The following is a 27,988-nucleotide window of genomic DNA, read 5'->3' on the forward strand; positions in this document are numbered from 1 at the left end:
TGGGCTAAGAATCTTGTCTGGGCGCTTGGGGACTGGCTCCACAGTGTCCGGCTCCTTCCACGCCCTGGCAGTAATCAAGTCTACCAGGGGGTCGGCCGGAGGGGACACCCAAGTGGTAGACGGACCTGCTTCAAACGCCTCCAGGAACACGGATTCATCCGAGGTAGGCTTTGGGGCAGACCACCCCCCTTTATTCTGAGCATCTAAATGATGTCACCAAATGAGACATCTTCAGGGGGTGATCTTGGGAAGCCTTCCCCTTCCTCCAAATCCGTGTCCTCAGTCAAGGACTCGGGGGAGTCCAGGTGCCTCCTCTTGCACCTTCGCTTGTGAGGAACCTCCTCGGGGGGGGGCTGTCCGAGGAGGTCTCACCAGCAACGTCTTGTTCCAATGGAACTACCTGGGACGTCAAAGCAGGCTGTCCCTGGGGCCGGGTGATGGAAGTCGGGCTCAACTGAGAAGGAGTGCAGGGTGGAGCCGTGGCAAGGGCCGGGAGCCTGGAATCTCTTGACAGGACCCTCTCCACCACGTCGAATGCCGAGGGAGAGCTGCTCTCTCTGGGATCCGAAAGCAGACTCTCCCACGGATCCGACGGACGGATTGGGGCCAACGCCAAAGCGATCAGATCCGACGGACCAGCATGCTCCGACCTGGACGGAGCTGAAGGCGTACCGATACCGCCGGATCCGAAGCTCAGCCCTCGGCTCAGAGAGCTCGGATCCGAAGAAAATGGACCTGACAGACTCTAGGGAAGTGTTGGCGCCAAAGTACCCGAGACTATCGGCGCCGACACACCCCCGGCTCCAAGGCTGCCTGGCTCCGAAGACTCCGAACCCGGGAAGCGGGACGGAGAAGGAGCTATTGGGGCAAAGAAGGGGTTGAGCTCCCCCCCCAGAGGGGGGGGGAGGCAGGAGCACTCCCATCTGCAGTTGAGCCTGGAGGAATCTTCTCATCATCCGGTCCAAATCTGCATCCATGAGACTTCTGGTAGATCTCGACAAGGCCACCGAGGCGGGGCGGGAGTGTCGCCTCGATGACCTCGAAGGAGATCGGGTCTCCTCCTCCTCAGGACCCGGTGAAAAGCATGGGGACCGGATCCGAGAAGGAGGAGACCCAGAAGACCTGGAGGGAGAAGACCGCTTAGCCGGGGGGGGGGGCGAAGCGGAGGCCTCGGCCCGCTGCTTGTGGTGCTTCTCCCTCCTCCTTTCTTTCCTGGCCTCCCTCTCCTCCGGGCCTAAGGCGGGTGGTTGGGTACCTGCCGGGGGGAGGGAAGCAGGAGTGGCAGCAGCAGCAGGAGCCACGGGAGGACCTGAGGTAGAAGCAGAGTCCAGGGGCAGAAGACCTGCCAGAATCAGCTTAGACCTCCGGTCCTTAAGTGCCCTGGGGTTGAACCCTGCACAAATAGTACAACCAGAGGACAGGTGCTCAACCCCAAGGCACAACACACACCGAGTGTGGCCATCTGCTGGGGACAGCTTATGGCCACACTCGGTGCACTTAGAAAACATCCCCTTTGGGGCCTCAGACATACTATAGAAGGTAAGCCACACACAAACAACCCTGACGGAACCACGAAGGAAGGGGGAGGTTAAATAGAAATAAAATAATTTAAACTAAGAGAGCTTTTAGTTAGGAAAAAAAAGGGACCTAAACACACACTCACACCAAAGGTTAAAGAAAAGTGGTAGAAAAGTTAAATTTTTCTCACAAGAGAACGGAAACGCCTGGAACTCTGGATCAAGCTGCTGAAGTAAACCGCAGTAAACTAGATCTGAAGTCAGTCAGGGTTGGCAGGGGATTATGGGTAGGGGGAGGAGCTTGGAGCTCGGATCTAAAGCTGTTGAAAACTGCCGGCTCGGATCCGAGGTCGGATCCGATTCCCATAGGTTGCTGCACAAATTAAGTTAACTACTTCAGATCTAGGTATAAATCCCTACTTCACAAATGGGTTGCCAACTGGCTCACTGTCAGAATCCACAGTGTAAAAGTTGCAAACTCCAAATCTGACTTCAAACCAGTGACAAGTGGAGTACACAGGGTTCAGTCCTGGGGCCTCTCCTGTTTGGTACCTACTTCTCTGAAGAACAGGCTAACACAGAAGGCCTTTGGCTAACAAAGTTTGCAGATGACTGCAAACTAGAAGCCATAATCGAGTCCCCAAATGACGTGGACATCCTACAGAAGGGGCCTCACTGAGACAGATGCCTGGTGTCAGAGCCATGGAATCAAGCTCAATGCCAAAAAGTGTATTGTCATCCCCTTTGGTAAAAACTCTGCACCCATGAACTACCACACAGGTGGCAGTCTACTTAACGCCAAATGTGTGATGAGACCTTGGGACCCAGGTGGACAGTAGTCCCTCCTTTGATAATCACATCGCCACAGTAGTCAGGAAATCCTTCTACATGGCACACCTCATCACAAAAGGGTTCTCATCCAAGAAAAGAGAGGTCATTGTTCCCCTCTACTCTACACTCATTAAACCCACTATAGAGTACACCGCCCCTTTTGGAATGTACCTCACAAGACATCTGCAGCAGCTGGAAAGGCCACAGAAGTACCTCACAAAGAGGATTACTGGCCTCAAATAAATGCCCTACACTGACCGTCTCAAAAAAACTCCAGCTTTACTCCGTAGCATATCCCCCTCCCCCCCAAAAGGAGAGATATCTATACCAAGCGATTGCAGCCCCCCAAACATCTCCAACGCCCAAGTGAGAACTGCTCTCTCCAAAGCAAAAAACACAGCATCCATGGGACCTGATGGTGTCCCCGGCTGTGTGCTCCACGAACTCAACGAGGAATTAAACCCACAGCTAGGACAGCTGTTTAATCATAGTCTTACCTCTGGATACGCATCCAGGAGTGGCGCACTGCAACTGTGGTCCCACTTCACAAAGGCGGTGCCTCCACCGACCCTGGAAATTACCGCCCATTAGTTTGACAAGCCTTATCTGCAAAGCCATGGAGAGGATCATAATGGACCTCATAAATAAAGACATAGGGAATTTGCAGACTTTGGATCCATCCCAGTTTGGCTTTGTCAAAGGCAGATCATGCCTTCTAAACTTGGTTGACTTTTTCAAACAGTCACCAAAGCCATTGATGAGGGAAAGGCAGTCCATACAGCCTACCTCGATCTGGCGAAGGCCTTCGATACAATACCCCACTCGGGTATCATTGAAAAACTCATCAGCTTAAATGTTAACCCATACATCACAAGATGGGTTGCAAACTGGCTGAGTGACAGAACCCACAGGGTCAGAGTTGCTGGCGCCATGTCAGACTCAAAGCCTGTCACAAGTGGTGTACCACAGGGCTCAGTCCTGGGCCCACTCTTGTTTGGCATCTACTTTTCCGAAGTACAAGCAAACACAGGAGGGTTATGGCTGACAAAGTTTGCAGATGACTGCAAACTGGCCGCCATAGTAGAAAACACATCTGACACAGATATCCTTCAGAAGGGTCTCACAGAAATGGATAACTGGTGCCAGAGCCATGGCCTAAAGTTAAATGCCAAAAATGCATAGTCATACCCTCGGGAAAAACAAGGTTACCCCTAGCTACCAAATAGGTGGCAATCCACTGAGCACAGAAGAAGTTATCAGGGACCTGGGGACCCAGGTTGATAGTAGTCTGTCATTCGACACCCATGTAGCTAAAGTAGTTAGGAAGACCTTCTACATTGCCCACCTTATCATGAAGGGATTCTCATCTAGATCAAGGGAGGTCATAGTCTCCCTATACTCATCACTCATCAGACCAATGATTGAGTACAATGCCCCATTCGAATGTATCTGACCCGACACTTGCAGCAGCTGGAGAGGCCACAAAAGTTCCTCACCAAAAGGATAAAGGGTCTCAAACATCTGTCCTATGCTGCCCGACTGGAAGAACTCCAGCTCTATTCAGTCGCTTACCGCTTGCTCAGAGGTGACCTTTGCCTAACATACAAGGCCATGTCAAACCCAGATTTGATGAATATGCTTCACCTCAAAAATCTAGATCCGTCAGAGCCACAAGGGCGGGAGACAAACCTCGACACGGCTATTAATAGGACGTGCTGGAGGGATAGATTCATCACCCAAAGACTCCCTATGCTGTGGAATAAAATCCCGGTATATGTGAGGCAGAGCACCTCGCTGGCCTTGTTCAAGAGAAATCTTGACCAATGGATGGGAGATCGCAGATATACCCCAGGGATTACCTCAGTGTCACTGCTCAACAGAGGCACAGCAAAATAATGGGTATAGTTCCCCATACTAAAGGGGTGGCGTAAGCCACAAAACTATGGGCTAGGCTTGTAAATGCCCTCGGGCAGATAGCCTAGTATGAACCTATGAACCTATGAACCTATATTGCCTACTCCGAGGTGATCTCTGCCTTAATATATAAAGATATGTCAAACCCAGAGCCATTGGACATGCTACACCTAAAGAAATCCCAATCCCTCTGAGCTACATGCTCTAAGGACCTATACCTTGTCACCACAATAAACAAGACATACTGGAGGGATAGATTCCTGTCCCAGAGACTTCCCATACTCTGGAACAAGCTACCCATCTATGTCAAGCAACGTTCCTCAATAGCACTCCAATAAAAATCTTGATGAGTGGATAGGAAATAATTCCCGGGGATCACGTCTGTGGCTCTGCTGGAAAGGGGCACAGGAAAATAACTTAATTGGGAACCTTGTTGGCTAGGCTTACTTAGGCCCTTGGGCCTATAGCCTAGTACCTACCTATGAACTACATGGATGTTTAGAAGTCAAACCTGTGGTTACTGGTTGAAAAGTAGAAATGATATTTACGAGTATATTACTAAAGATGGGCTTTGCATCAATAAGGTGATTAAATTACTGTAAGAGGGATGTGTAAGAAAGTTAGAACAATACTTGACATGTACATGAACATATGATAATATTTTGTGTAGGACAGATTTTAAAACGTCATGAAGCACTTTTGGAACACTGAGAAAGAACTAGGCAGAAATGCCTTGGTTATTAACAAAAAATATATATAGACTATGAACTGAAAGCAGAGGTAGATGATATCTTACTTAAAACACAATACTTTTACAGTGTTGGATAAGAAGTCTGTCAGTGTGCCTATGGGCATAGGAACTAGGACAGGATAATGGAAAGATGAAAAACTTTTCTCTGATCTTGAAAAAAAAAAAAAAAACGATCTACCTCAGTAACAAAGAAGTCGATATGAAAAAGTAATGTTGCTAGGGTTGAGTATGTGCATCACAGGGGTTTATACCTTACCAAATGAGACAGAGTGCACAATATTGTGCCAAATGCTGCCCTGTTTCTGAAGTGGAAGTTGAGCTTATGATGTTCAGAAAAGGTATAAATGGAGGATTATGCACTGGCCTCACAAATGTTCTAAGTAGAGATAATCATGAATAAGTTCACTCATGTGATAGCTACTCTGGCTGAATGCAGTTCCACACCACTCCTGCAAGGTCTCCCCATGGTTTTTATACCAGAATAAAATGCACATAGCCAACCACTGGAAAAAAAGAAGTTATGTCTTACCATAATGTTCCATCTGTGTTGTTGATCTTCTTTCCTTTCATCACTGATGGGTCAGTTCCAAGCCTCTCGGAACCGTGTCGGCCTAATACCAAGCTCGTGTACACCAAAGAAACTCTCGAGCTAAGCTGCTACCCACAATGCCCTTCTCCCGGTTACCTCAGATCGAGTTTGCATAAGACATATAGAAATAAAGCAGAGGCCATTTCTGCACAAAAACCCTGACACACCACAAGGGACCTATGAGATCCACCAGGAGCCTTTGGTGGGAGACGGAGGGTGGGGTGTGATGAATGGAAGAAGATCAACAACACAGATGGAACGTTATGGTAAGAGAACTTCTTTATCTGATGTTGTTAATCTTCTTTCCATTCATCACTGATGGGACAGAATCCCAAGCTACCTGAGAAACCTGGGTGGCCCTTATGGAAGAACATTCCTGAGCACCACTGAGCCGAAGGCCACTCTTCCCCTGGAGACCATATCCGACTTGTAATGTTTGATGAAAGTGTGTGGTTTAGCCCAAATGGCTACTGCGCAAATGTCATCCATAGAGGCTCTGGAGTGAAAGGCTACAGAGTTTGCTATAGCTCTAGTTGAATGTGCTTTGATATTGTGAGGTCTAGGCTCGTTTGCAGATGAATATGAAAAAGAAATACAATCTATGAGCCACTTTGATAAAGTGACTTTTGAAACAGCATATCCCATTTTTGGACCAGAGAAGGAAATGAAAAATTGTCTGTCTTGTGGATAGATTTAGTCCTGTCTAGGTAGAAACGTAGTTGCCTATGCACATCCAAGGAGTGTAGGCAATATTCTCCTTTATTTGAATAGTTTGGGGAAAAACACTGTGAGCTCGATGGATTGGTTCACAGAAAAATCAGAAACCACTTTGGGGAGAAAAGATGGATTAGCAAGTAGAGATACTCTGTCTTTATGAAATATTAGGTATGGTTCTTGATGCACAAGGCCTGTATTTCTGAGATCTGTCCAACTGAAGTGACAGCTACCAAACAGAAAGATTTCCATGAGAGAAATTTGAGATCACATTTTACAGCAGGCTCAAAGGGGGGGTTGAGACAGTGACTGCAGTACTGGGAACAGATTCCATGTCTCTAAGGGACGCCTAATTGGAGGTCCGTTGTGAAACACTCCTTTGAGAAAGGTTTTGCATAGGCGAATGGACGTAAGTGGAGTGCCCTCTAATCCGTTATGGAAACTGGTGCTAAATGGACTTGTATGGTAGAGGGTGATGCTCCGTTTTCAAAGAACTCAGATAGGTATTGAAGGACGACAGAGACTGAAGTGGAGATGGATCTAGCATCCATTCTTTAGACCATAGACAAAACCTCTTCCATTTACCTCTATAAAGTTTTCTGGTGGATGGTTTATGGGAGGCCAGAATAATATCATGAACAGATGAGGAAAGGGCTTCCTGCTTGGCGACTAACGAAGTGGAGAAACCAAGCTGTCAGCTTGAGACTGGACAGATTTGGGTGAGTCAACCCTTGGGGGGGGGGGGGTGAGAAATCAAGTCTGGACGAATGTCTAGGATCCTGGAGGCTGTAACAGATGAGGCCGGAGGAAGGGGAACCATACTTGACAAGGCCAGAATGGGGTAATGAGGATCACCTTGCATCTCAACCAAGAAGCATTCTTTAAGAATAGAGGTATGAAGGGAATTGGAGGATAGGCGTAGAGGAGACCCGTGGGCCAGTCGTGCAGAGCGTCTCTCGGGGTCTCCCCCTCTGGGGGAAACAGGGCCAAGCAGCTGCTGCATTTGTTGTTCATAGGGGAGGCGACAAGGTCGCAGTAGGGCTGGCCCATCTGCTGAAAATTTCTGCTGTCACTTTGGGTTTGAGAGACCACTCGTGTGGAAGGAGAATGCATCTGCTCAAGCTGTCCGCAATCACGTTGGAACTCCCTGGGATGTGCATTGCTATTAGAATCGGTTGGAAGCTATCGCCCAGTGCCAAATTCTCATGGCCTCTCAACACAGGGGCTAGGATTTGGTTCCTCCTTGTTTGTTGATGTACCAGGCTACTGACATATTGTCTGACTGAATTGCAATCGTTCCAGGGGGAAGAAGTGGATGTAATGCCTGCAACGCTAACAGCACCACTCTTAACTCCAGAACACTGTTATGCAGGTTGGCTTCTAAGCTCGACCACGTGCCTTGGACTGTCTTTCCCTGAAAATGGCCCCCCCACCCTATCAGGAAAGCGTCCATGGTCACACTGCCATTGGTTTGAGGGGGCTGAAAGGGATGACACCAAAGTTCTGTGTCTGGCCTCATCCACCAAAGGAGATCTTGTTTGCAAGAGTTGGTTATGAGCACCTGTGAGTTTAGGGGGTAAAAATTTGCAAACCACTGGGACAATAGGAGCCATTTTAACAGTCTCATGTGTAACCTTGCCAGAGGAACTATTAGAATGGCTAGCCATGGACCTCAGAGCCTGGAGAACTTCCCTTGCTGACACCTTCTCTTGACAGAGGTATCACACGCACTTGCAATCTTAACCTCTGAAGGCTGTGAGCTGGGAGAGATACCAGACAGGATCGAGTATCAAAAACTGCCCCTATAAATTCCAGCTGTTGGGTAGGTTCTAAATTGGATTTCTCCCAGTGTACAGCGATTCCCAGGGACTCTGCTAGTGAAAGGGTATATCTGAGGGCCATAGTCAGAAGATGCTTGGTGGGGGGCGGAGAGTAGCCAATCGTCCAAATATGGAAACACCTGGAATCCATGAAGTCTCCGATGAGTTTATAAATGCATTCTATGAACACCTTCAGGAATGCATGGATCATGCAATCCCAAATAAAACCAAGACCCAATCCTCCAAAGGCAGACGTCCTGTCTGGTGGACCCCAGCCATAAACAAACTATACAATAGAAGGAGGAAGCTACTACATGATAGAGCAAAATCCCAAAAAGGGAAGGCATCTCTGATCAGTATTAGCAAAAAACTACGGGCACTCATAAAATCGTCTAAGGCCAGCTTCGAGAGAAAAATTGCACAGGACACTAAGGATAATCACAAGGCTTTCTTTAGTTATGTTAGGAACCTGGGTGGGAATTCCCAGATATGCTCAGAATTAGTCCAAAATGACAAAAAATACACCGAAACCACAGACATTGCCAACATCCTAGCTGACAGGTTCAGCGCAAACCCCCCCCACCACCACCAAAAGGGCAAATATCTATCCCAGCAGAGTGCTGTCCCCCTGACATCTCAGATGCTCAGGTAAGAGCTGCCCTCTCCAAAGCAAAAAACACAGCATCAATGGGACCAGACGGTGCGTCCTACATGAACTCCAAGAAGAGCTAAACCCAAACATAAAACTACTGTTCAATCTCAGCCTTACTACAGGATATGTACCCACAGAGTGGCGTACAGCAACAGTGGTCCCTCTCCACAAAGGTGGTGCCTCAACGGATCCTGGAAACTATCGCCCCCATAAGCCTGACTAGCTTGGTCTGCAAAGCTATGGAAAGGATCATCATGGACCTCATAAATAAAGATATTGGGGACCTACAGACACTGGATCCTACTCAGTTCGGCTTTGTTAAGGGCAGATCCTGCCTCTTAAACCTGGTTGATTTCTTTGAAACAGTCACCAAGGCCATTGACGAGGGGAAGGTGGTCCACACAGCCTACCTGGACCTCGCAAAAGCCTTCGATACAATACCCCACTCGGGCATTATAGATAAGCTCACCAGCTTAAATATAAACCCCTATATCACTAGATGGGTTGCAAACTGGCTCAAGGACAGAACCCACATGGTTAGAATTGCTGGAGCCATGTCAGACTACAAACCAGTTACAAGTGGCGTCCCACAAGGCTCAGTCCTGGGACCTTTCTTGTTCGGTATATATTTCTCGGAGGTACAGGCCAACAAGGAAGGACTGTGGCTGACCAAGTTCGCAGATGACTGCAAACTGGACACCATAATCGACTCTCCAGCCGACACAAGCATCCTCCAAAAGGGCCTCATAGAAACAGACAACTGGTGCCAGAGCCATGGCCTCAAGCTAAACGCCAAAAAGTGTATAGTCATCCCCTTTGGCAAAAACAAAGTGCCCACAAATTACCACATAGGTGGTAATCCATTAAGTACAGAAGAAGTAATTAGGGACCTGGGGACCCAAGTTGATAGCAATCTCTCATTTGACAACCACGTGGCCAAAGTGGTTAGAAAAACATTTTATATAGCCCACCTAATCATGAAGGGATTCACATCTAGATTAGGGGAGGTCATCGTGCCGCTTTAATCATCCCTCATCAGGCCCATAATTGAGTACAATGCCCCTTTTGGGATGTACCTTAAAAGACACCTGCAGTAACTGGAAAGACCCCAAAAGTACCTCACCAAGAGGATCAAAGGGCTCAAACAGATGCCATATGCTGCCCGGTTAAAGAAACTCCAACTCTACTCAGTGGCATACCGCTTGCTCAGAGGCGATCTGTGCCTGATGTATAAAGCCATGTCCAACCCGGAATTAATGGACATGCTGCACCTCAGAAAATCCAAATCCCATCGAGCTACGCGCTCGAGAGACTTGAACCTCAGCACTGAAATAAATAGGATATGCTGGAGGGACAGATTCATAACCCAGAGGCTCCCTTCACTCTGGAATAAAATCCCAGTCCAGGTTAGGCAGAGTCCCTCATTGACTCTCTTCAAGAGGAATTTTGATGACTGGATGGGAGATCATCGGTTTACCCCGGGTATCACTTCTGTGTCACTGTTAGACAGAGGCACAGTATACTAACCTCGAAAAAGGGCATACCAAAATTAATTTAAAATGGGTGGCGAAAGCCAAACACACTCTGGCTAGGCTTATAAATGCCCTAGGGCAGATAGCCTAGTATGAACCTATGAGCTGTCACCACTGCTAGACATTTTGTGAACACTCTGGGGGCCATTGAGAGACCGAATGGCAGGGCTCAGAACTGATAATGATTGGCTCCTAGCCGGAAGCAAAGGAGACTCCTGGAGCATTTGTCCATTTTGATGTGGTAATATGCATCCCGGAGGTCTACAGAGCACATCCAAACATCCTCCCTTAAAAAAGGGAGAATGGATTGAATAGTAATCATGAGGAACTTGGTTTGCACAAATGATTTGTTCAAGTGGCTGAGATCCAGGATGGGTCTCCAGTTCCCGGTCTTTTTTGGCACTAAAAAGAATCTTGAGTAAAACCTGGATCCACATTGGTCTGGAGTGACTGGTTGGATGACTCTTTTGACACAGCTTTGTTATCTCTCAAGCCGCTTCTTCCCTTTGATTGGGTGGAACATCGGGAAGATTTTTTGTAGGTTTTGGACAGGAGGTTAGTGGGATGTATTAGCCTCTAGAGATTATTCTCTGCACCCATCGATCATTTGTAATAAAGCGCCAGTCAGTTTGGTGCAGAGAAAAACAAGCCCCGACTGCTTCCAGAGGAAAGCCGGGCAACGCTTCAGGAGCGTTGATAAGACCGCCCAGAGAAGGAATCTCTGGAGTCTTGGTTTTGGGGACCCCTCTCTGCCCCTAAAGGGGCATCTTCCATCATTGTAACCCCCTCTGCCTCTGGGGGAATCCTTGTCATGTGCGTTACGGAAAGGACCCAGAGATTTCTTGTGCCAGATTTTCCCACTCCTCTGGTTCCAGGAAAAGGAACTTTGAGGCTTGGAATAACGTAGGCCAATGACAGACAGAGTCTTTAGGTCTTGCTCGCACCTGGCTAGTGTCTCCTTCACTTTAGAACCAAATAAGGAAGATGGTTCAATAGGGGTGTTCAAAAAGGAGGACTTGAAGGAGTCCGCGAGGTTGCAGATGCACATTCAGGCATGACGCCTCATGATTATGCCTGCACCTGCAGCTCTGGCTGCCCCTTCGGTTGTGTGGGAGAGCAGCCTCATGGACGAATTGGAAATAGATTCAAGGGTGGCAAGTTGAGAGGCAACCTTGTCCCGTGTCTCATCAGAAACTTGACCCACGAGGAATCCAGAAAGTTCAGTAATCAGATCTCTTTGGAGCCTCGTGAAGTGTGCCAAGTAGTTCAGGGACCTGACAGCAAAGTTCGCTGAAGCAAAGACTTGCTTCCCCAACCTGTCCACAGCCCAAGACTTTCTGTTGGGCGGGTGGACTGTAGGACTTTCTTCCACTAGATCCTTTTTAGTGGCCGCCACCACCACCACCACAGCGTCAACTGGCAAACCTTTGGACCAGTGTGTATGCTCTTCCGGGGGAGAAAGAATCTTGTCAGGTCTCCAGAGAATGGCCTCAATAGAGTCAGGGTTCTGCCAAGCACGCTGCATGATGAGCTGGATTAACTCGTCTGCAGGTGGGGTCACCCAAGATGTAGAAGGAGGGGAGCGAAAAGCCTAAAGAAACACCGATTCCAATGAGGAGGGGTTGTAGGGCTTCCAGCCACCCCTCTGTTTTAATATTTCCAGGATGTCTCCGTTGGAGACATCATCCAGGAGTGACCGCGGGGACCCCGCTACATCATCATAGTCTGTGTCTTCTGTCAATGGCTCTTCAGGAGAGTCCATGTGCTTCCTCTTGCATGCCTTCTTCCAAGGAGGTTCCTCAGTGGGAATATCTGAGGAAGACTCAGAAGGGTGGGTACCCCGAACTGGGGTTTCCGGAGGTTTATCCTCCCAGTGTCCCTGGGAGGTGGCTCATGGTAGCTGTAAGCTCAGAGGGAGCAGGATGAAGTTCTGACATCGGAGGAGCGCTTCCTGAAGCAAGCACCCTCTCCATCAGCTGGAAAGCAGGCCCACCCAAGGAGTGGGAGCCCTGAACTGAGTAGGACAACCTCGGAACCGGGGTCACACTCCGCTCTGCCAGACCTGTTCCCATAGATGGAGCTTTAAACAGGATCGGAGCAGGCATTATCCCCAGATGCGAAGAAGGAACCGATAAAACATGAGTCTGAAGAAAGGACGGTTCCATCGGAACTGAGAACCAAAGGGATGGCCTTGAACCCTCAGTGACAGTCACTGTCGGTGCTGAGGAATGGTGTTCCACAAAAGACAACTGAGCAATTGGCTTCGGAGCCGATGGGTCCGAAGGAGGAGAATACGTCGGAGTCCTAGGAGACCTAGACCCAAGTCCCAGAGGGGGATGAGTCTCTGGGACACTTGGTATCCCTCTGGCCATTAACAGCTGATCCAACAGGCGCACCACATCAAGTTTGAATAGGCTCCTAGTGGACCTTGTGGATACTCCTGAAGGGGAGTCAGGTCAATCAAAAAAAGGGCTATACATTTGATCCAGGAACGGATCCAAAGAGGGGGAGTATCGGGTCCATGGTGTCTGAGCTAATGGCACCATAGTCTCTAATTCGGAGACAGGAAGCAAAGGAATCAATGGTGCAGTAAAAGGGCTTGGTGCCGATGAGGCACTTGGAGTCGATGTCATCGGTTTCAAAGTAGTGGCAGAGGTCGGCACCGCTTTCAATGTAGTCAAAGCCAAGGTTGGTGCCGTAGCTGGAGGAGTCGGTGCCGAAGGTGGCACCAACATCGAAAATCTGGTAGTATCCAAGACTGCTTGAGTTTAATAGTATTCGGAGCAGAGCTCGAAACAGCAGTAGTCAGAGCCGAATTAGCAAGTCTATGCTCAGAGGAAGTTTTGTGGGCTTTATGCTTAGGCGTCTTACCTCTATCACCAGTGGGTGAAGAGGGATCAGAGTGGGGATGTTTCTTGTCCTTCATTGGAGGGGTTGACACTTCGAACACAGAAAGAGCCTCTGAGAAAGGAGAAGCAAGAAGGCCTTTCAAAATCAATTTGTTCTTGTGTTCATTCAATGTTCGCTGACTGAAACTTTGACAGATTTGACAGGGGGGTTGAACAGAGAGATGAGGAACCCCCAGGCAATAGACGTAGTCAACATGAGAGTCGCTGTTAGGAATTTTACCATTGCAAGAGGTGCAATGCTTAAACCCCGAAGATCCTTTTTTCTCACACATGTCCACAAACGTAGTAACAACAAGTTTACTAAAGCAGAGTCAGGAAAGATAGAGGAAAGAAGATACCAACAATGGCATCAAGAGGTACCACAAAGGTAAGGAGAGGGCGTACCAGCGACGGTAAGAAGAATTACCCAATGGGTAAAGCTAGGTATGACAAAGTTACAAATAACTCTAAACGAGTAAAGTAGAAAGGAAATAGTTTTAGAACGTGACTAGGTAAGAGATATGCATCAAAAATATAAAAAAATACCACTTAGCTTGAGAGCTCGGTGAAACGCGGCTATGTGGCAAACGAGATCTGAGGTAACAGAGAGAAGGGCATTGTGGGTAGCAGCTTAGCTTGAGAGTTTTTTTTATGTACACAAGCTTGGTATTAGGCCGATATGGATCCGAGGGGGTCGGAACCGACTCATCAGTGATGAATGGAAAGAAGATTAACAACATCAGATCTGTTTGCTACCTGTTCCACCTGTCAAAGTGTATGAGGCATCGTTTTGTCTAAATAACGGTTGACTTGCCCATGAATATACAGGAGCAATATTCTCTCCATATTTATTTATTTTTTTGTATTGGAAAAGAAGACAGGTAACTGAATAATCTAGTTCATGTAATCCTCCGTGACTCCCTTTATCAAGAAAGAAAGTCTGTTTGCTTTTATGGCACACTACTACATGCGCAGCTTAGGAGACCATTAAAGAGCCTAGTGTAAATTTTCAATTGCTCTAAAGTAATATCTGGTTAAGTGACTTGCTCAAGAAACCACAATAAGCAAACGAAGGCTGAAGGAATCAAACCTTGTACCAGAGGAAGTAATCTGTTACAACTCAAAGCCTTAATCCTCTGTGCTAAATGCCAGTCAATGCAATGCCACAAAACACCAAACCCAGTGTTACAATGATGGAGCACTATATAACCTACACAAGACTAAAACCAAAGCCTTAAAAGAAAAACATGCAAACTGAAAGGCAATGCAGTTACATGCTGAGCTACATCTAAAGTCTACATATTTTCTCTACACACCACAGCCGCTGGTTTGAAAGGCCTTTGAGTTAGGCCCTGGAAAACAACATTAAGATCTCACAGAAGGGAAGGATCTTTTAAGAGGCCTGAGTTGGAAAATTCCTTTCACGAAGGCCTTACTAATCTAGAAGTAGTCGGAGTTCTGAACACAGTCCCAGAATGGAAGTCTGATGGTAGAAAAACTAGCTCCTTCCTTAAAGAGAGACGCAAGAAAAAGGAGGATGGCTAAGACTGGAGCTGAAGGGATTGATGTTCTCTTTGTAGGCCCAAAAAAAAATCTTTTCCATCTACTTTTGTAAATCTTCTTAACAGAGGGTTTCTGAGAGGCTAACACAATGTCTCTCACTGGAGAAGCAAGCCTGGCCCTCTGTACAATCACTGGAATTGGAGAAACCAAGCAGTCAGTTTGAGGCAGTGTAGATTCCTGTGGTAAGCCTCTGACAGGTGAGAAAGGAGATCCTGTCTGGGTTCCGGTATCCATGGTGGATACTTTAGGTGAGACCAGAGGAAGGAGAACCAGGTTTGCTAAGGCCAAAAGGCGGGCAGTGAAGACTACCGAGGTCTTCAACCACCTTGCTTTCTGCAGAAACTCTGGGATATGTCGTACAGGGGATAAGCATTAAGGAGACTGGGGGGGGGGGGGGCAATTGCCAACTATAGCATCCCTCTGGGACTTGAATTTATAAACCTGCTTAGTCTCAGGATGCTCAAATCTTATCAGTGGTTTCAATAAATTGGCACATATTACAATCTCTACAAGGGTATAGAGTTCCTATTCTATCAGTAATCCTTGGTTTCTTTTGAACAGGTTTATAGCACAACATTTACTCAAAGTAGTATTGTTCTTAAAACAAAATTTAGCAACCTCACCTAAAATAGTTTTGTTTCTATCATCACATGTAAGGAAATGCCAGTGTTTTTTAATTTTTAATAATTTCAAAGACAAAGCTAACATCATTTCAGAAGGTAATGCTCAAGAGTGTCTCCTTGTGACACCCTAGAACTCTTGGCCTCTGGGTCTTGAGAGAAATATAGTTTGGCCAGGGCTTTCCTATTAGCTAGCAAACCCCTTGTCGTGCTACATCTATTTCATGCTGTTGGTAGCCTCTATTAATCAAATCATGTGCCAGCTCATCAAAAGCAGATACCATACATTCATCATCTGAATTAAGCCTGGCATATCTAAGGAATTGTCCTTTCAAAACATTCCTAGGAATGATGGCATTAGAAAAGATGAAACAAATGCACTGCCAAAACATATTTTAATTGCTGGAAGTACCCATAAGTTTAAGCTTATTGTGCTACAGCTTTTTAATGTTAGCATTAGAGGTGGTGATGTCAGCACTAAAACAATGTATTGAAACTAAATGGATTTTAGAATTACAAAGTGACAGAGGGATGGGTCTAAATGACTATGTTCCTTAAAGACCACAGCCCAGGTCACATGATCTTAAGAGGTCGACCTGAAACTGTGTGTATTTAAGCATCACTTTATACCCGTTTTATTAGATCTGAAGACGTACCTGGATAGGTGTGAAAGCACTTGCCTTTCTCTTGGAAGTTTTTAATATTTTTTTATGCTGTTAATATTATACAGAGCACCCACGCATTTTTTGAGAGTCTAGTCCAGGCGCCCAGAGGCAGTGAAAACCCTGGACTACCTACAGAGTAAAGCACTCAGGCAGCACTTCAGGAGTGCCGAGAGGACTGGTCAGAGAAAGGTTCTCTGAAACCCTGCGGAGCCTACCTGCCTCTGGGCCAGAGTTCTCCCACTGAAACTCCCCCCTCTGCCAATGGAGGAAGATTCCCTGTGTTGTTCCTGGGAAGGCCCTCGGATGCACATTCTTTTTGTCCCCGGGACTTATAGAGATCTGAGTGAGTGTATCCGTATGTCATCTTTATGCCTTACTCCGCAGGAAACATATATGTGATGTCATTATGTGCTAAAGGCTTTGGCATACTGGCCGAACATTGACGTAACCTTGGCAGAAGATACTTTAGGTAAAAAATACTGCAACAGTGATACGGAATGATATCAACAGGTTTTGCATTAGCATGCATTTTCTGAAGGATATGAAACATGAAATTCACATCTGTCATTATCTAATGACTTTAGCCCTCAATGATTTGCAGGAAAATCACAGACTTTATAATGAACAGACCAAAAATATGAGGACAAAAACAGCATAGTTGTAAAATCTTACCAGAACCATAGATGTCCTTCTCTTCCATGGTGCAATATTCCAGTATTTCTGATTTTCCACAAGGATATGGTGTCCCTTTGTACCAATCCTTCCTTCATGTCTAAAGTGGTTAATGACTTGTCCCTCAGTCAATTTATTCACTTATCCACTTTTTTCCCTAGTCCTCAAAACTCCAGTGAAAGGGTTTTGCACACCTTGGATGTATACAGACAACTCAGAATTTACTTGATTAAGACCAAATATATTAGAAATTCTGAGCAATTGTTTCCTTTCACCCTAGGGTGCTTGGAAAACCTGTCTCTAAACAGACTATTTCATCTTGGATCTTTAAGGCAATTTCCTTTTGCTATGTTTCTAAGGGGAAACTCTTTCTTCCTCTGTTAATGCCCACTCCACTAGAATGGTGGCTTCTTTTGCAGCATTCTTTAAAGGCCTGGACACTGCTTCTATCCTTGAAGCAGCCACTTGGGTCTGTCTATAAATTTGCAAAACACTACAAGCTGGATTCTATCTCCAGAGCTACAGCAGGATTTGCTAGTGAAATTCTGCATAGCTTTATGGAGACTTCTTGTGCTCCTACCCCCCTTTCTCAATCATCAGAGTTCACATTCTCCCTCAGATTAGGACTACTGCAACATGGGAATAGAAGGACATAGAATAGTTGTGTAAAATCTTACCATAACCATAGATGTCCTTCTCTTCCATGCTGAAGTATTCTATCCCATCCTCATTCCCCCTTGGTTCATGCTCTTCCTTGGATATTACCTTACTGTCTTCATCCTTGGAGTGGTGTTCTGACTGAGGCATTCAGTTCTGAGGATGGTATGTGCACACGTCACTTTTATGACTGATGTCTGCTTTCCAATGTGCAGTGCACACACCTTGCAGTAGCTTAAGTCTTTTGTATACTGGCCAGACGTTCAGGTCACCTAGGAGGGGATCTCCCTCATGTTATGAATACTGCAACATGGGAATATGACATCTGGACATTCTACAAAATTCTGGACAGTTGAAATGTATGCCTATATTATTAACGTGTTCCAAAATCTGGATGCCTAAACTGTGCTTTGTTTTCCCTACGTAAAAGTCACTACATTCATACTTATTTACACTTTAGGTCTGAGGGAGGGCAACATCATAAAGTTTACAAGTTTTAAAACAAAAGCATAAATATTAGTTTACCTTACTTACATTGTTACTATTTTTGGTACCTACTAGTCCAGTATTTGCCTGTTTTATTTCTTGCTCATAACCAAACCTGCATTTACCAACAAAAATGTCCTTTTTAGAGGCCAACAGAAAAAAAAGACCACGTCAGCCCTATGCACCATAATGAGTGCTGTCTTTCTAAATATGAATGAAAGTAACATAAGAAAAGCTTTTGACTTGATCACACAACATTGACAAATAATATTTCAAAGCACATGGCATTAATCTCAATTCCATTGTAAATAACTAGTTTTACAATTCTCTAAATAGGTCCCCTACTGTTAAAACTGAACCTTTAATCCTCTTCCTCAGTTCCCTTGACACTAGGAGAGCCACAAGGATCTGAACCTGTCCCTCAAACTCTTCTCTCTATCTATCCAAATCTCCTATGATCACAGCAAATTCCAAAATAATTCCTAGCATGGATGATGTGTCATCTACTACTCCACTTTTTTCTGTTTAAACATCTGCAGCAGAATATAAACTACAAAAACTCTCTTCCAGGCTGGTCAACAACGGTCTATGTACAAATGCAGTAAAAAAAGTAAAACCTTTATCCCACACTGGATCACCAACAACCCACCTGAAAACTATCTACACACTATAAACAACTATAAATATTGGTATTTGCCTTGACCAATCACTTCATTTTGATTACACAGAACAACCAAACCCAACATCAATCAAAAATTCTGTGAAGCTTTGAAAATCTTACCACGTCATCTCCCCAGAAGTCGAGACCGTCGGTGGCAATGGTACACTGCTATTCCAATTAGAATACAGTCAATAGAATATGGTGTGTCTTAACAAGCAATCTTTATCAAACATTTGGATTATCACATTTTTCTCTATTGACTACAATATTACCTTATGTGAAAATTACTCTCGTCTTAAATAAAACAAAGGTGAAAAAAACACAAACCCCAATAATCGTAAAGTTACTGTTAACTTTCTGAGATAGTCAGCAGTTTGGATGCAGGGTAAATTCATCATAAAATCATGCATTACCAGAAAAAGGAATATTTGTTGTCCTTCAGCAGACCTTAGTTTGTGTCAACTGTTAGTTGCTCAAGCAGAAAAGTTCTTAAGTGCTAAAGTTTCTCATAAAACCAATACTTGGGTCACCTGCCTTTTTTGTAACACACCTCCTCACTGTACACTGAACATTACTGCCAATTCATATTTTCTTTTAAGCAAAGCATCTATTTCACAGGGACCACTTGTTTAGACAGATTAACAAATTAAAGATTACTCCTCCTTGTTTTCTTTCCCTGGACTTGACTAATCTCCCTACACATCTCTTGTACTGTAATTTATTTTCTCATCAAGTGTCAGAGTAGTCTGTTGAGCTGTTATCTTCTCTGCTAAAGGAACACAAACTCTAATTTAACATGCACAACTTTGACTTTTGTAACAGGGCATGACCTGGTCTTCTAAAGTTTCAGACTCATACACTCACAATGTGCCTTGTCTCTGAAGTGCAATTCATAATAAACATCAGAGGTGCACCCCCCCCCCCCCCCCAGCATTTTCCAGGAGTATTTTTTCCAACAGAAAATTAAGTATTTCTCTTTCAAGCCTCAAGTGGAAATTTAAGCACTGTATCCAGCATTAATAACTTAACTCATATTTAAGAGCTCCTGCTAGCTTAAATGCTCGAGTAATCCTAAAACCAATGCTGCTTTGCTGCTTCAGTAAAATGTATTTCATCACATCTGTGTTCCAGTCTGTTTTTTTTTTTCTGTTAGTGGACCTACATAGCATATCGTATTTCCTGCATACACTCCTACAATGCTGTAACCAGAAGTGTCTTTCTGTCCTGCACCTTCCATAAACATCACCTAATGACATACCTTCAACCAATGCTATGACACAGTCTTTCTCCTCTATCCCACTCAATGCTGTAACTTGAAGATTCTTCCCTCAAAAGCTTGCATGCACCTGTCCTACTAACGCAGTCTTGTCCAGGTCACTACTGTAAGTAACAAAAAGTATAGTTATACAAGATGTTACTGTAACAGTAGATTTCCTTCTTTTCAATATTTTTTCACTTTTGGGGCATACTATTGCGCATAACTGAATGTTCTGCCAGCATAACAAAGCCTTTACACCATCCAGGCCCTGTACATCAGATGTACATCCTATATGCAAGGTGTGAGGTACATATACAACATATGAGCACCTAATCCTCAGAACTGAAGAGCCCCAGAAAAACTAGAGCAACTCCAGAGGAAAGCAATAACATCGACATCCAGGAAAGGAAGAAAGAAAGGGTGCAAGAAAGACCCCTTGATCAAGAAGGAGGGAGGCAACAGAAAGTAATGGGGTAGTAGAGAGGGACTGAATACTACAACACTTAGATGTAGGACATCAACTGTTATGCTAAGATCTTACACAACTGTATTATGTTCTTCCTTACCACTGCCACAGTATTCTTCACTCTTGGGAGACTACAAAAGCTACTGGGAAGTATAGGAGGAGAAAGCAACAAAACAGCCCTCCAAAAACACATGAAGCATGGCAGTGGAAAAACCCACCCTGGTCCTAAAAATGAAATCCAACTTGCAAGGAGAAAGCGTTAACAAAAAACATAAAAAGGGAATCCGATAGAATGAGCAAGAACAGAAAAAGAAAGCTGCATGTCATAGACTTGCTAAATGAAATGGTCTTATAAATCCAGGAGAATATGATTTGCTTATACACCGCCAAACCCAATTTCCGGGTATGAAAGGCAACAAAAAACTGCACAGATATCCTGATATGTTTTGTTTTGTCTAAGTAATGTCTGAGTGGTCTATGTAAATTCAAGGTGTGAAGAACCCTCTTAATAGGATTTTGTAGAGAAGGGAAAAAAAGGCAGATGAATGCACTGATTCAGGAACAAATCATTAACTACTATGGGGATAAAAAAGAAGAACTGGTATAAAAAGACACCATGTCTTTGTGAAAAATTGAAAAAGGTGGCTGCCACGAGAGGCTGAAATTCAAACTCACTCCTGGCAGAAGTAAGAGCCATCAACAATATAGTTGCAGGGAAGAAGAAACTGCAGGTTCAAAAGGGGTCAGAGTCAGTTTCTCATGAACAAAATTAAGGTCCCAAGCAGGAGGAACAGGCTTTCTTGGAGGCTGAATATGAAGAACGCCTTTCAGAAATTGTTTAACTTCAAAACTAGAAGCCGGGGGTGGGTTCAGAGGCAGACAAGTGGAAATGGCTGGCAAAGAAGCTTAACAGATGAATATGCTAAGCCAGCACCAAGCAACTCACACAAGAAAGTACCATAGGAATACCTAGAAAGGGGTTCAGTTCATGCCTGAGCATGAAATAGAAAATCTCTTGCATTTAGTCACATAAGATTTTCTGGTAGTGGGTTTTCTGGCCGCCTATAAAACCTGAAGCATGTCCTCAGAAAATCATTGTCTAGAAGGAATCAAAACCCCATCACCCAAAGTGTCAAGTGACTATTGATGAAAGATCCCTTGTCTTGTGTGAGTGGATCCAGCCTGTGAGGTAATTTGAGATGACTGCCCTGACTATATGAAAACAGAATGGCCAAAAGGGAGTCACCAGCATGATTTTGTGCCTGTCCCACATGATCTTGTGAATTCATTTGGTGGCAGAAGAAGGGGGAGACAGGCATACAGAAGCATCTCCTTCCAAGAAAAAGGCATGATGTCCATTTCATAGGATCCCAAGAGATTACTAAGCTAATGGCTTAAGGGCCCTTACAAGTCTAGCTAACATAACTAGATATTGCCCATTTATATGGCCCCTAGGGGCAAGAGGATGGCATGGATTTGCACTTGTGAACTGAATATCTTACAGATTGCCATGTCCATAAGGAACAACGGCACTACCCTAGATGTGAGTTTGCGATATCCCATCCACTGATACAAATTGCATTTAAAGATGGCCAATGAAGGGTTCTGCTTAATGTGAACATGAAGCCTACTCCAAAGATGGGGCAATTCTCTGAGACACATCTGTCTCTCCAGCATGTTTTGTTTCAGTCAATGACTAAGTTTGCATCCCTAGATTGGGTGACCCTTATGCTGTTTGACTTCCAGATATGTAGCATCTCCATCAGGGCTGAATTTGTGAGCACCTTGTAGGTCAGGCACAGGTCACTCCTTAATAGTCAATAGGAGACACAGCAAAGGGATAGTGCTTTTAGTCTATCCACGTAGTTCATGTTGTTTACAAGTCAGAGGACTTGGCACTCAAACAGATCTGGGGAAGTGGTCTGTTCAGAGGGGAGGCAAAAATATTTGAGGAGTACCCACTGACATACAATGTCCAGAAACACCTCCCTATAAAGCATCCACCAGTGAGGATTTGTCCTGAATCTCTTCAAACAGTATGCCAAAGGACTATGCGCTGAAGGAATGTAAAGTGCCTGAAGAACCAAGTGATGAACTGCAAAAGCCCACTGAACAGCCAGCCTGCAAGGAAGGTAAGATTTTTGTGCCCCCTCCCTGTTTGATGATGTATAATGACTGTGGTACTGTCTGTAAAATAATTTAGAAGACCGAGAACCCAGAGTGAAAGACCTAGAGCGCTACAATTACAGGTCTCATGTCCTTACTGCTGACATGGTCTGCCAGTTGTTGATGGGACCAAAGACCCTGGACTTTGAGGTTGTTGGAGGAGGCTCCCAACCTTGACTGGAAGCATCCGTGTATAGCTCATGGGTAGTGAGAGGAACCTGAAAAGGCAGACCTGGATTCAGGGAAATCTGGTGAATCCACCATCAGAGCTTGACCTTGAGACAAGGAAAAAACAGGAACCAGAAACACCAGAGGGTGGCAGTGCTGTAGCCAATCATGTCGAGTTTGGAAAGAGGAGTCATGGGAATGGTGGATGTCATGTACCCCAGAGCTCTGAGAAACTCCCTTGCAAAAAGGACTGGAAGAGATAGAAGGCACTGGAAATAAGAAGCCAAAGAGAGGACCTTATGAGGTTGGAGGTAAGTTATCACTGAAATGGTCAGCATCCTGCAACCGGGAACATCTGGGCCTGAGAGGGGTCAACACAGACTTTTTGAGATGGAGGGTGAACCCCACATTCACAGAAGCAGCATAGTAAAGGGAAGATCTTGAAGCAGGAGCTGCGGAGAAGGGACCAAATCAAAAGGTCATGCAAGTAAGGGAATATATGAATTCCCTGAAGTCTGCAAAAGGCTACCACAGGGGGCCCAGCCATTTAATAAAGACCCTTGGAGCTGTAGAAAGACAAAAAGGTAAAACAGAGAACTGATAATGAGAGGAAGAAATAGAAACAAAAACTCCCTGAAGAGAAGGTGAAAAGGAATGAGGAAGTAAGCATCTTCAAATCATGGGATACCAAAAAGCTTAAGGAAACAACAGAGAACAAATGTCAAAAGAGACAACAATCCTGTAAGAGGAAACCTTGAGAAAGTACAGGTCTAGAATGGCCCTCCATGACATCTCCTTCCTGGGAACCAGAAACATTCTGGAATAAAAACCTGTTCCCTGTTGAGAAAAAGGGGACAGGCTGGATGGTTCCCTGTTCCACCAGATCCTGAAGAACCCAATGAAAATGTGGGAGATGACAAGGAGGAGGCTGAGAAAGGCCAGAGAATGGAGGAAGGTACTTCCAGGCCATAAAATAACCACTATAGACAATGGAAAGCACTAAACTACCTGTGCTTATCTTTTGTTAAACTGGAAAGAGTCAACCTGAGGACAGTGGCATCTGGCCGAGGGGGTAGGAGTGGCTGAATGTCAAGCAGAAACAGATTTGTCAGAGAACGAAGGCTTCTGACCCTTAGAACTCCCGGGTACAGCTTGTTTGGAAAAAACTCTCCTGGGACTCATCCTTGCCCCTAGGCTGCCTATAGACAAAAGAAGGCTTAGATGGGTAATTTCTCTGAAACGTGGGATCAGGACAGACAAAGATTTGTTTAGGATCCTACATAAATTTACCCTTATCCTAAAGGGTCTTAAACAATTCAGCAGCAGCAGTGACAAAGAGATTCTAGTTGTCTAAGGGGGGAGTCCAATAATTTGACCTTGAAGTCTTCAGGAAGAGCCTAGAGGCACAACGAAGAATACCTCTTCATTACATGTCCAGATGTAGCTGCCCTAAAGGAGGCATCAGCGGCATTATAATTGCATTTAATAGAATGATGACCCATCTGAGAAGCAGAACTCAAAGGGAAATGGTAGAAGATTTACTCTCTAAATTAGGCATATAAACCAAAATGCCAAGTTTGGAAAGAAAATCCAGGACATACCTAGTCATATGGGTCTGGTAATTAATAACCTTTAAAGCTAAAGCAGTAGAAGTATATTACTTTTTTTTCTTTTTTTACTACACCTCTCCATGGTACTACTGAACTTATCAGAAGGTAAAGGCTTAGAACAGGACAGCAAACTGGATGGTTTATTAGTGGCCACAGAAATAACAGCAGGATCAGAGTAAGGGCTTTTATACAAACACTTTTGAGCTTCAGGAACTTTATAGAACCTGACCAGCTTCTTAGAACAGGACACTGAGAATCAGGAGCCTAAGAAGTTGCAGTGAATGTATCTAAAAGGGCAGCCAGCAGTGAAGGGACTGTGGCTAAGGAGAATTTATCTGAAAGAGTTCATTATACCTTTTTTAAACATTAGAAACCTGAGAACAATCTCATTTAAAATGTTCCATTATACAAACCAACATATCCCCAAAACACAATTCTTCCAAAAGGGAGTCAGGAGAAAGTGAGTCCTCCACTTCAGACCAGGGGGTATAAGAAGAGTAAGCCAATGACTCCTTACCAGAGTCAAACTATTTATCAGATGAAGCAGTGTCTCTAGGATAAATCTAACTACTCAGCTGGGGGACTCTCTGTTTGCCAACTCTGTTGGAAAAATATGGGACAGACTCCCATCTGACTTGACCCTAGAACCCTCACTAACTCAATTCAAAAACAATCTCAAGAAATACTTCAAAACTCATGGGTTAAGTCCTTGCACTAACCCCGACTACTGACCCCTCTATTTCTTAGGTGCCTTACCTTCAACTACTTCTAACTTTTTTCTACCACTCCATTTCAGGAAGGGTCAATTGTATAACTGCTGCTCAGTGTTGTCTTAAACCTGAATGCAATGTTATGTATGTTTAACTTTGAAAATAATGTCATGTTTTGTAAAATGTTTTATAATAAGTTAGCACTATATGTGCTAAATGCTGGTACTGCTCATGACTGCAACCTGCTTTAAACTATCATTTACTAAATGTTCAATGTGTATTATTATCTTGGAGCTTTTCTCCCCGGACCTCCGCTGAAAATGGACATGTATCCAGTCGGACTATCCCAGTCAACAAATGTAAAATAAATAAATGAAATAAATGACTGGAAGAGGTGAAAGACCAGGAAACAGAAGCAGGAACAGATAATCCTTGAGGGAGGCTTTAGAGCCATAAAAGCACCGTGAAGCCCCCTAATTAAATTATTTCCAATCTTTGCAGGGATCCTTAGCCTTCAACTGTGTTACAGCAGAGATAGCTGATGTTGGCACCGGACAGTCCTTGGGTTCTTCAGGTGGAGGCTGGAGAGGAGCAGGGTCTGTATGCACCTTTTTGGCTTTCTTAAGTGGCGGCTGAACATGGGGACAGGTGGTTTTAGCCAAGGTACCCTGATCCACAATTTTCAACTGTTGATTCTCCAAATAAATGGAAAGAGATGATAGACAACTGTAGTGTGTCTTAGGGACAAATGCCTGACAAATCTCATACTGTGTATACTCGTGTGTAGCACCCAAACAAAAAAGGAACTTCCCGTGTCCATCTTTATGAGGAATCTGCCTCCCACACTCATTGTCTTTTCCTAATGACATCTAAACTAAAGTAAAAGGAAGGAAGATACTCAAATGGAGCACTTACCTTTAGAAGGCTTGGCAGCTGAACCAACTCTGTGAACAGCTTTGCAGGCTAAATGCAGAGGTACAGTTCGGACTGGCAGCAAAGAAGTTCTGAAGATTAGGAGCACACACGTCACATATGTACCTTATGACTTGCATGTGAGACATAAGTCTGAAATATGATGCCTGGAAGGTGTAAAGGCTTTGGTATGCTGACCAGACATTTGGTTACCCTTGGCACGATACCCCAAAAGTGAAGAATACTGCAACTGTGACAATGAAGGACACCTGTCTTTTCCTCTATACCTTTCAGATCCCTCTCTAACTTCCTTTATGTACTTGCTTCTTCTCCTAACTCCTTCCCCTTACCCAACACTAACCTTCCCTTACAAGTACCAGCCTTCAACAGAATGCACCTGGCATTTAAGCCAAGGTGCACCCCACTGTATTGACTAATAAAAAAATTGTAAAAGATTTACTATGTTAATAACGCTGATCCAAAATTAACAGATCTACAACTGTTTTGTACCTGTATTAAATTATTTGCATTTTGTCTGTTCTGTACTACTTACACTATCACATACATGTACCATATCTAAACAATTAAAACTTTGTGCCTCCATTCAGGCAATGCATGAAACTGTTCCTAACCTGATTGCTAAACTAACCAGATTACCAAATCATAAACAAAACAAAACAGAGAGCTCAACAGAACCATGACAGTCACAGCTGATAACAAATGGTTAACTTACTATCTGCATCAGCACCACTGAATCAATGCCCATATCACAAACATGAGCTTTACACACTCAGGGTACTACAAGGAGACCATACAATGGTTGCACTCAACAGCTTCAAACTGTATATTACTGATACACTGGTACTCACGAATCCCTCTAGCAAGGATAATTACTAATGTAATATGGCATGAGTTTTCCAGTGACGAATTTTAAATTCTATCTGTTTAAAATGGGATGTTAAACAATTTACCAAGAAGTGCACAAACTAATTATTAATACATTTCCACAAAAAATAGTGAAACACCCACAACAGATTAATTTTAAGTTCTTGAGCTATATATTTACTGCTGTAATCTGTACTTACTGGAAGGTTTAGCCATTCCTCCACCAAATGAGGACTTTGGAGGCCAGCTAGCCAATGATTTTTCTCCATCTCCACTTTTTTCTGCACTGCCGAGTGCCTCTTTGTTCTCCTGTACTCGAACTGCATGTTCTTCCAATTGTACAACTGAAAAGTGTACAAAATAAATTAGCTTGGACTATACTTGAAGTTTTCACTTTTAAATGCTAGGAAATGACAGTTTTTTTCCTAAAACATTTACTGACATTTTCATTTCTGCTCCTCCCACTCTGAACCAGAAATATCAGACACTAACAGTGTTTGCCACAATGCTGCCTAAAGCAATGCCTTATAAAGCAGAAGTCAGTAACAGATTCACACATCATCTTTGTATATTTTTTGCACTACTGTTGCTGCTTGTGTTTTCTTGCATCAGGCTCCAAAGCTTCATATACTCACAAAGTACAAGCTCAACAACTGAAACAGACTGAAATGCCATGCCAGAACAATTGAAAATGGGCTAAGCTTCCCACTCTCTTACTCACATTCAATAGATGAGGGAATGGATTAGTGTAAGATCTGCAATCTGAGAATTTAAGTCCTCCCCCAACACACAGACATACATATCGTCATGTAACAGAATGGATTGATACAAGGTAAGTAGTCTGGGAACACAATATCACCAACACACACCTGGCAGGAAAGGGAATGGAGTGGCATAAAATCTTCAATATGGGAATACAAACATCACTCAGTCTGCAGCTAATGGAATGGACCGGTATAAACCCCACTTGTGCACATAGTAGGTAAGAGCAAATGGACTAGTATTCACACACACACACACACACACACACACACACACACACACACACACACACACACACACACACCAAATAAGGGAAGGTATTGGTAAAAGCTCTTTTAGGGTGAGCATACAGCTCCTACCCCCTCCCAAGAGGAGGGAATAGTACAAGGTCTATAAAGTGGTGATACACCACCTCCTCCCCCAAACACAAATACTCTCCCTGCACATAAAGGAAGGGACTGGTATAATATTTGTAAGGTGGAGATATAACATTCCCCAACACAAACACACGCACAGACG

General features: G+C 44.4%; 1 protein-coding gene across 1 annotated transcript in view; it reads right to left on the minus strand.

The window, feature by feature from the left end:
* Positions 1-27,988, minus strand: part of LOC122799218 — a 1,108,404-nt gene that overhangs the window by 422,478 nt on the left and 657,938 nt on the right. The window contains exon 11 of the mRNA XM_044068137.1: positions 26,908-27,051. Within this exon, the coding sequence (XP_043924072.1) occupies positions 26,908-27,051 (144 nt within the window). The remainder of the gene's footprint in view (positions 1-26,907; positions 27,052-27,988) is intronic.

This window comes from Protopterus annectens, chromosome 4.part0 (assembly GCF_019279795.1).
Source record: "Protopterus annectens isolate FY-2018-M chromosome 4.part0, PAN1.0, whole genome shotgun sequence".
Taxonomy (NCBI): Eukaryota; Metazoa; Chordata; order Ceratodontiformes; family Protopteridae; genus Protopterus; species Protopterus annectens.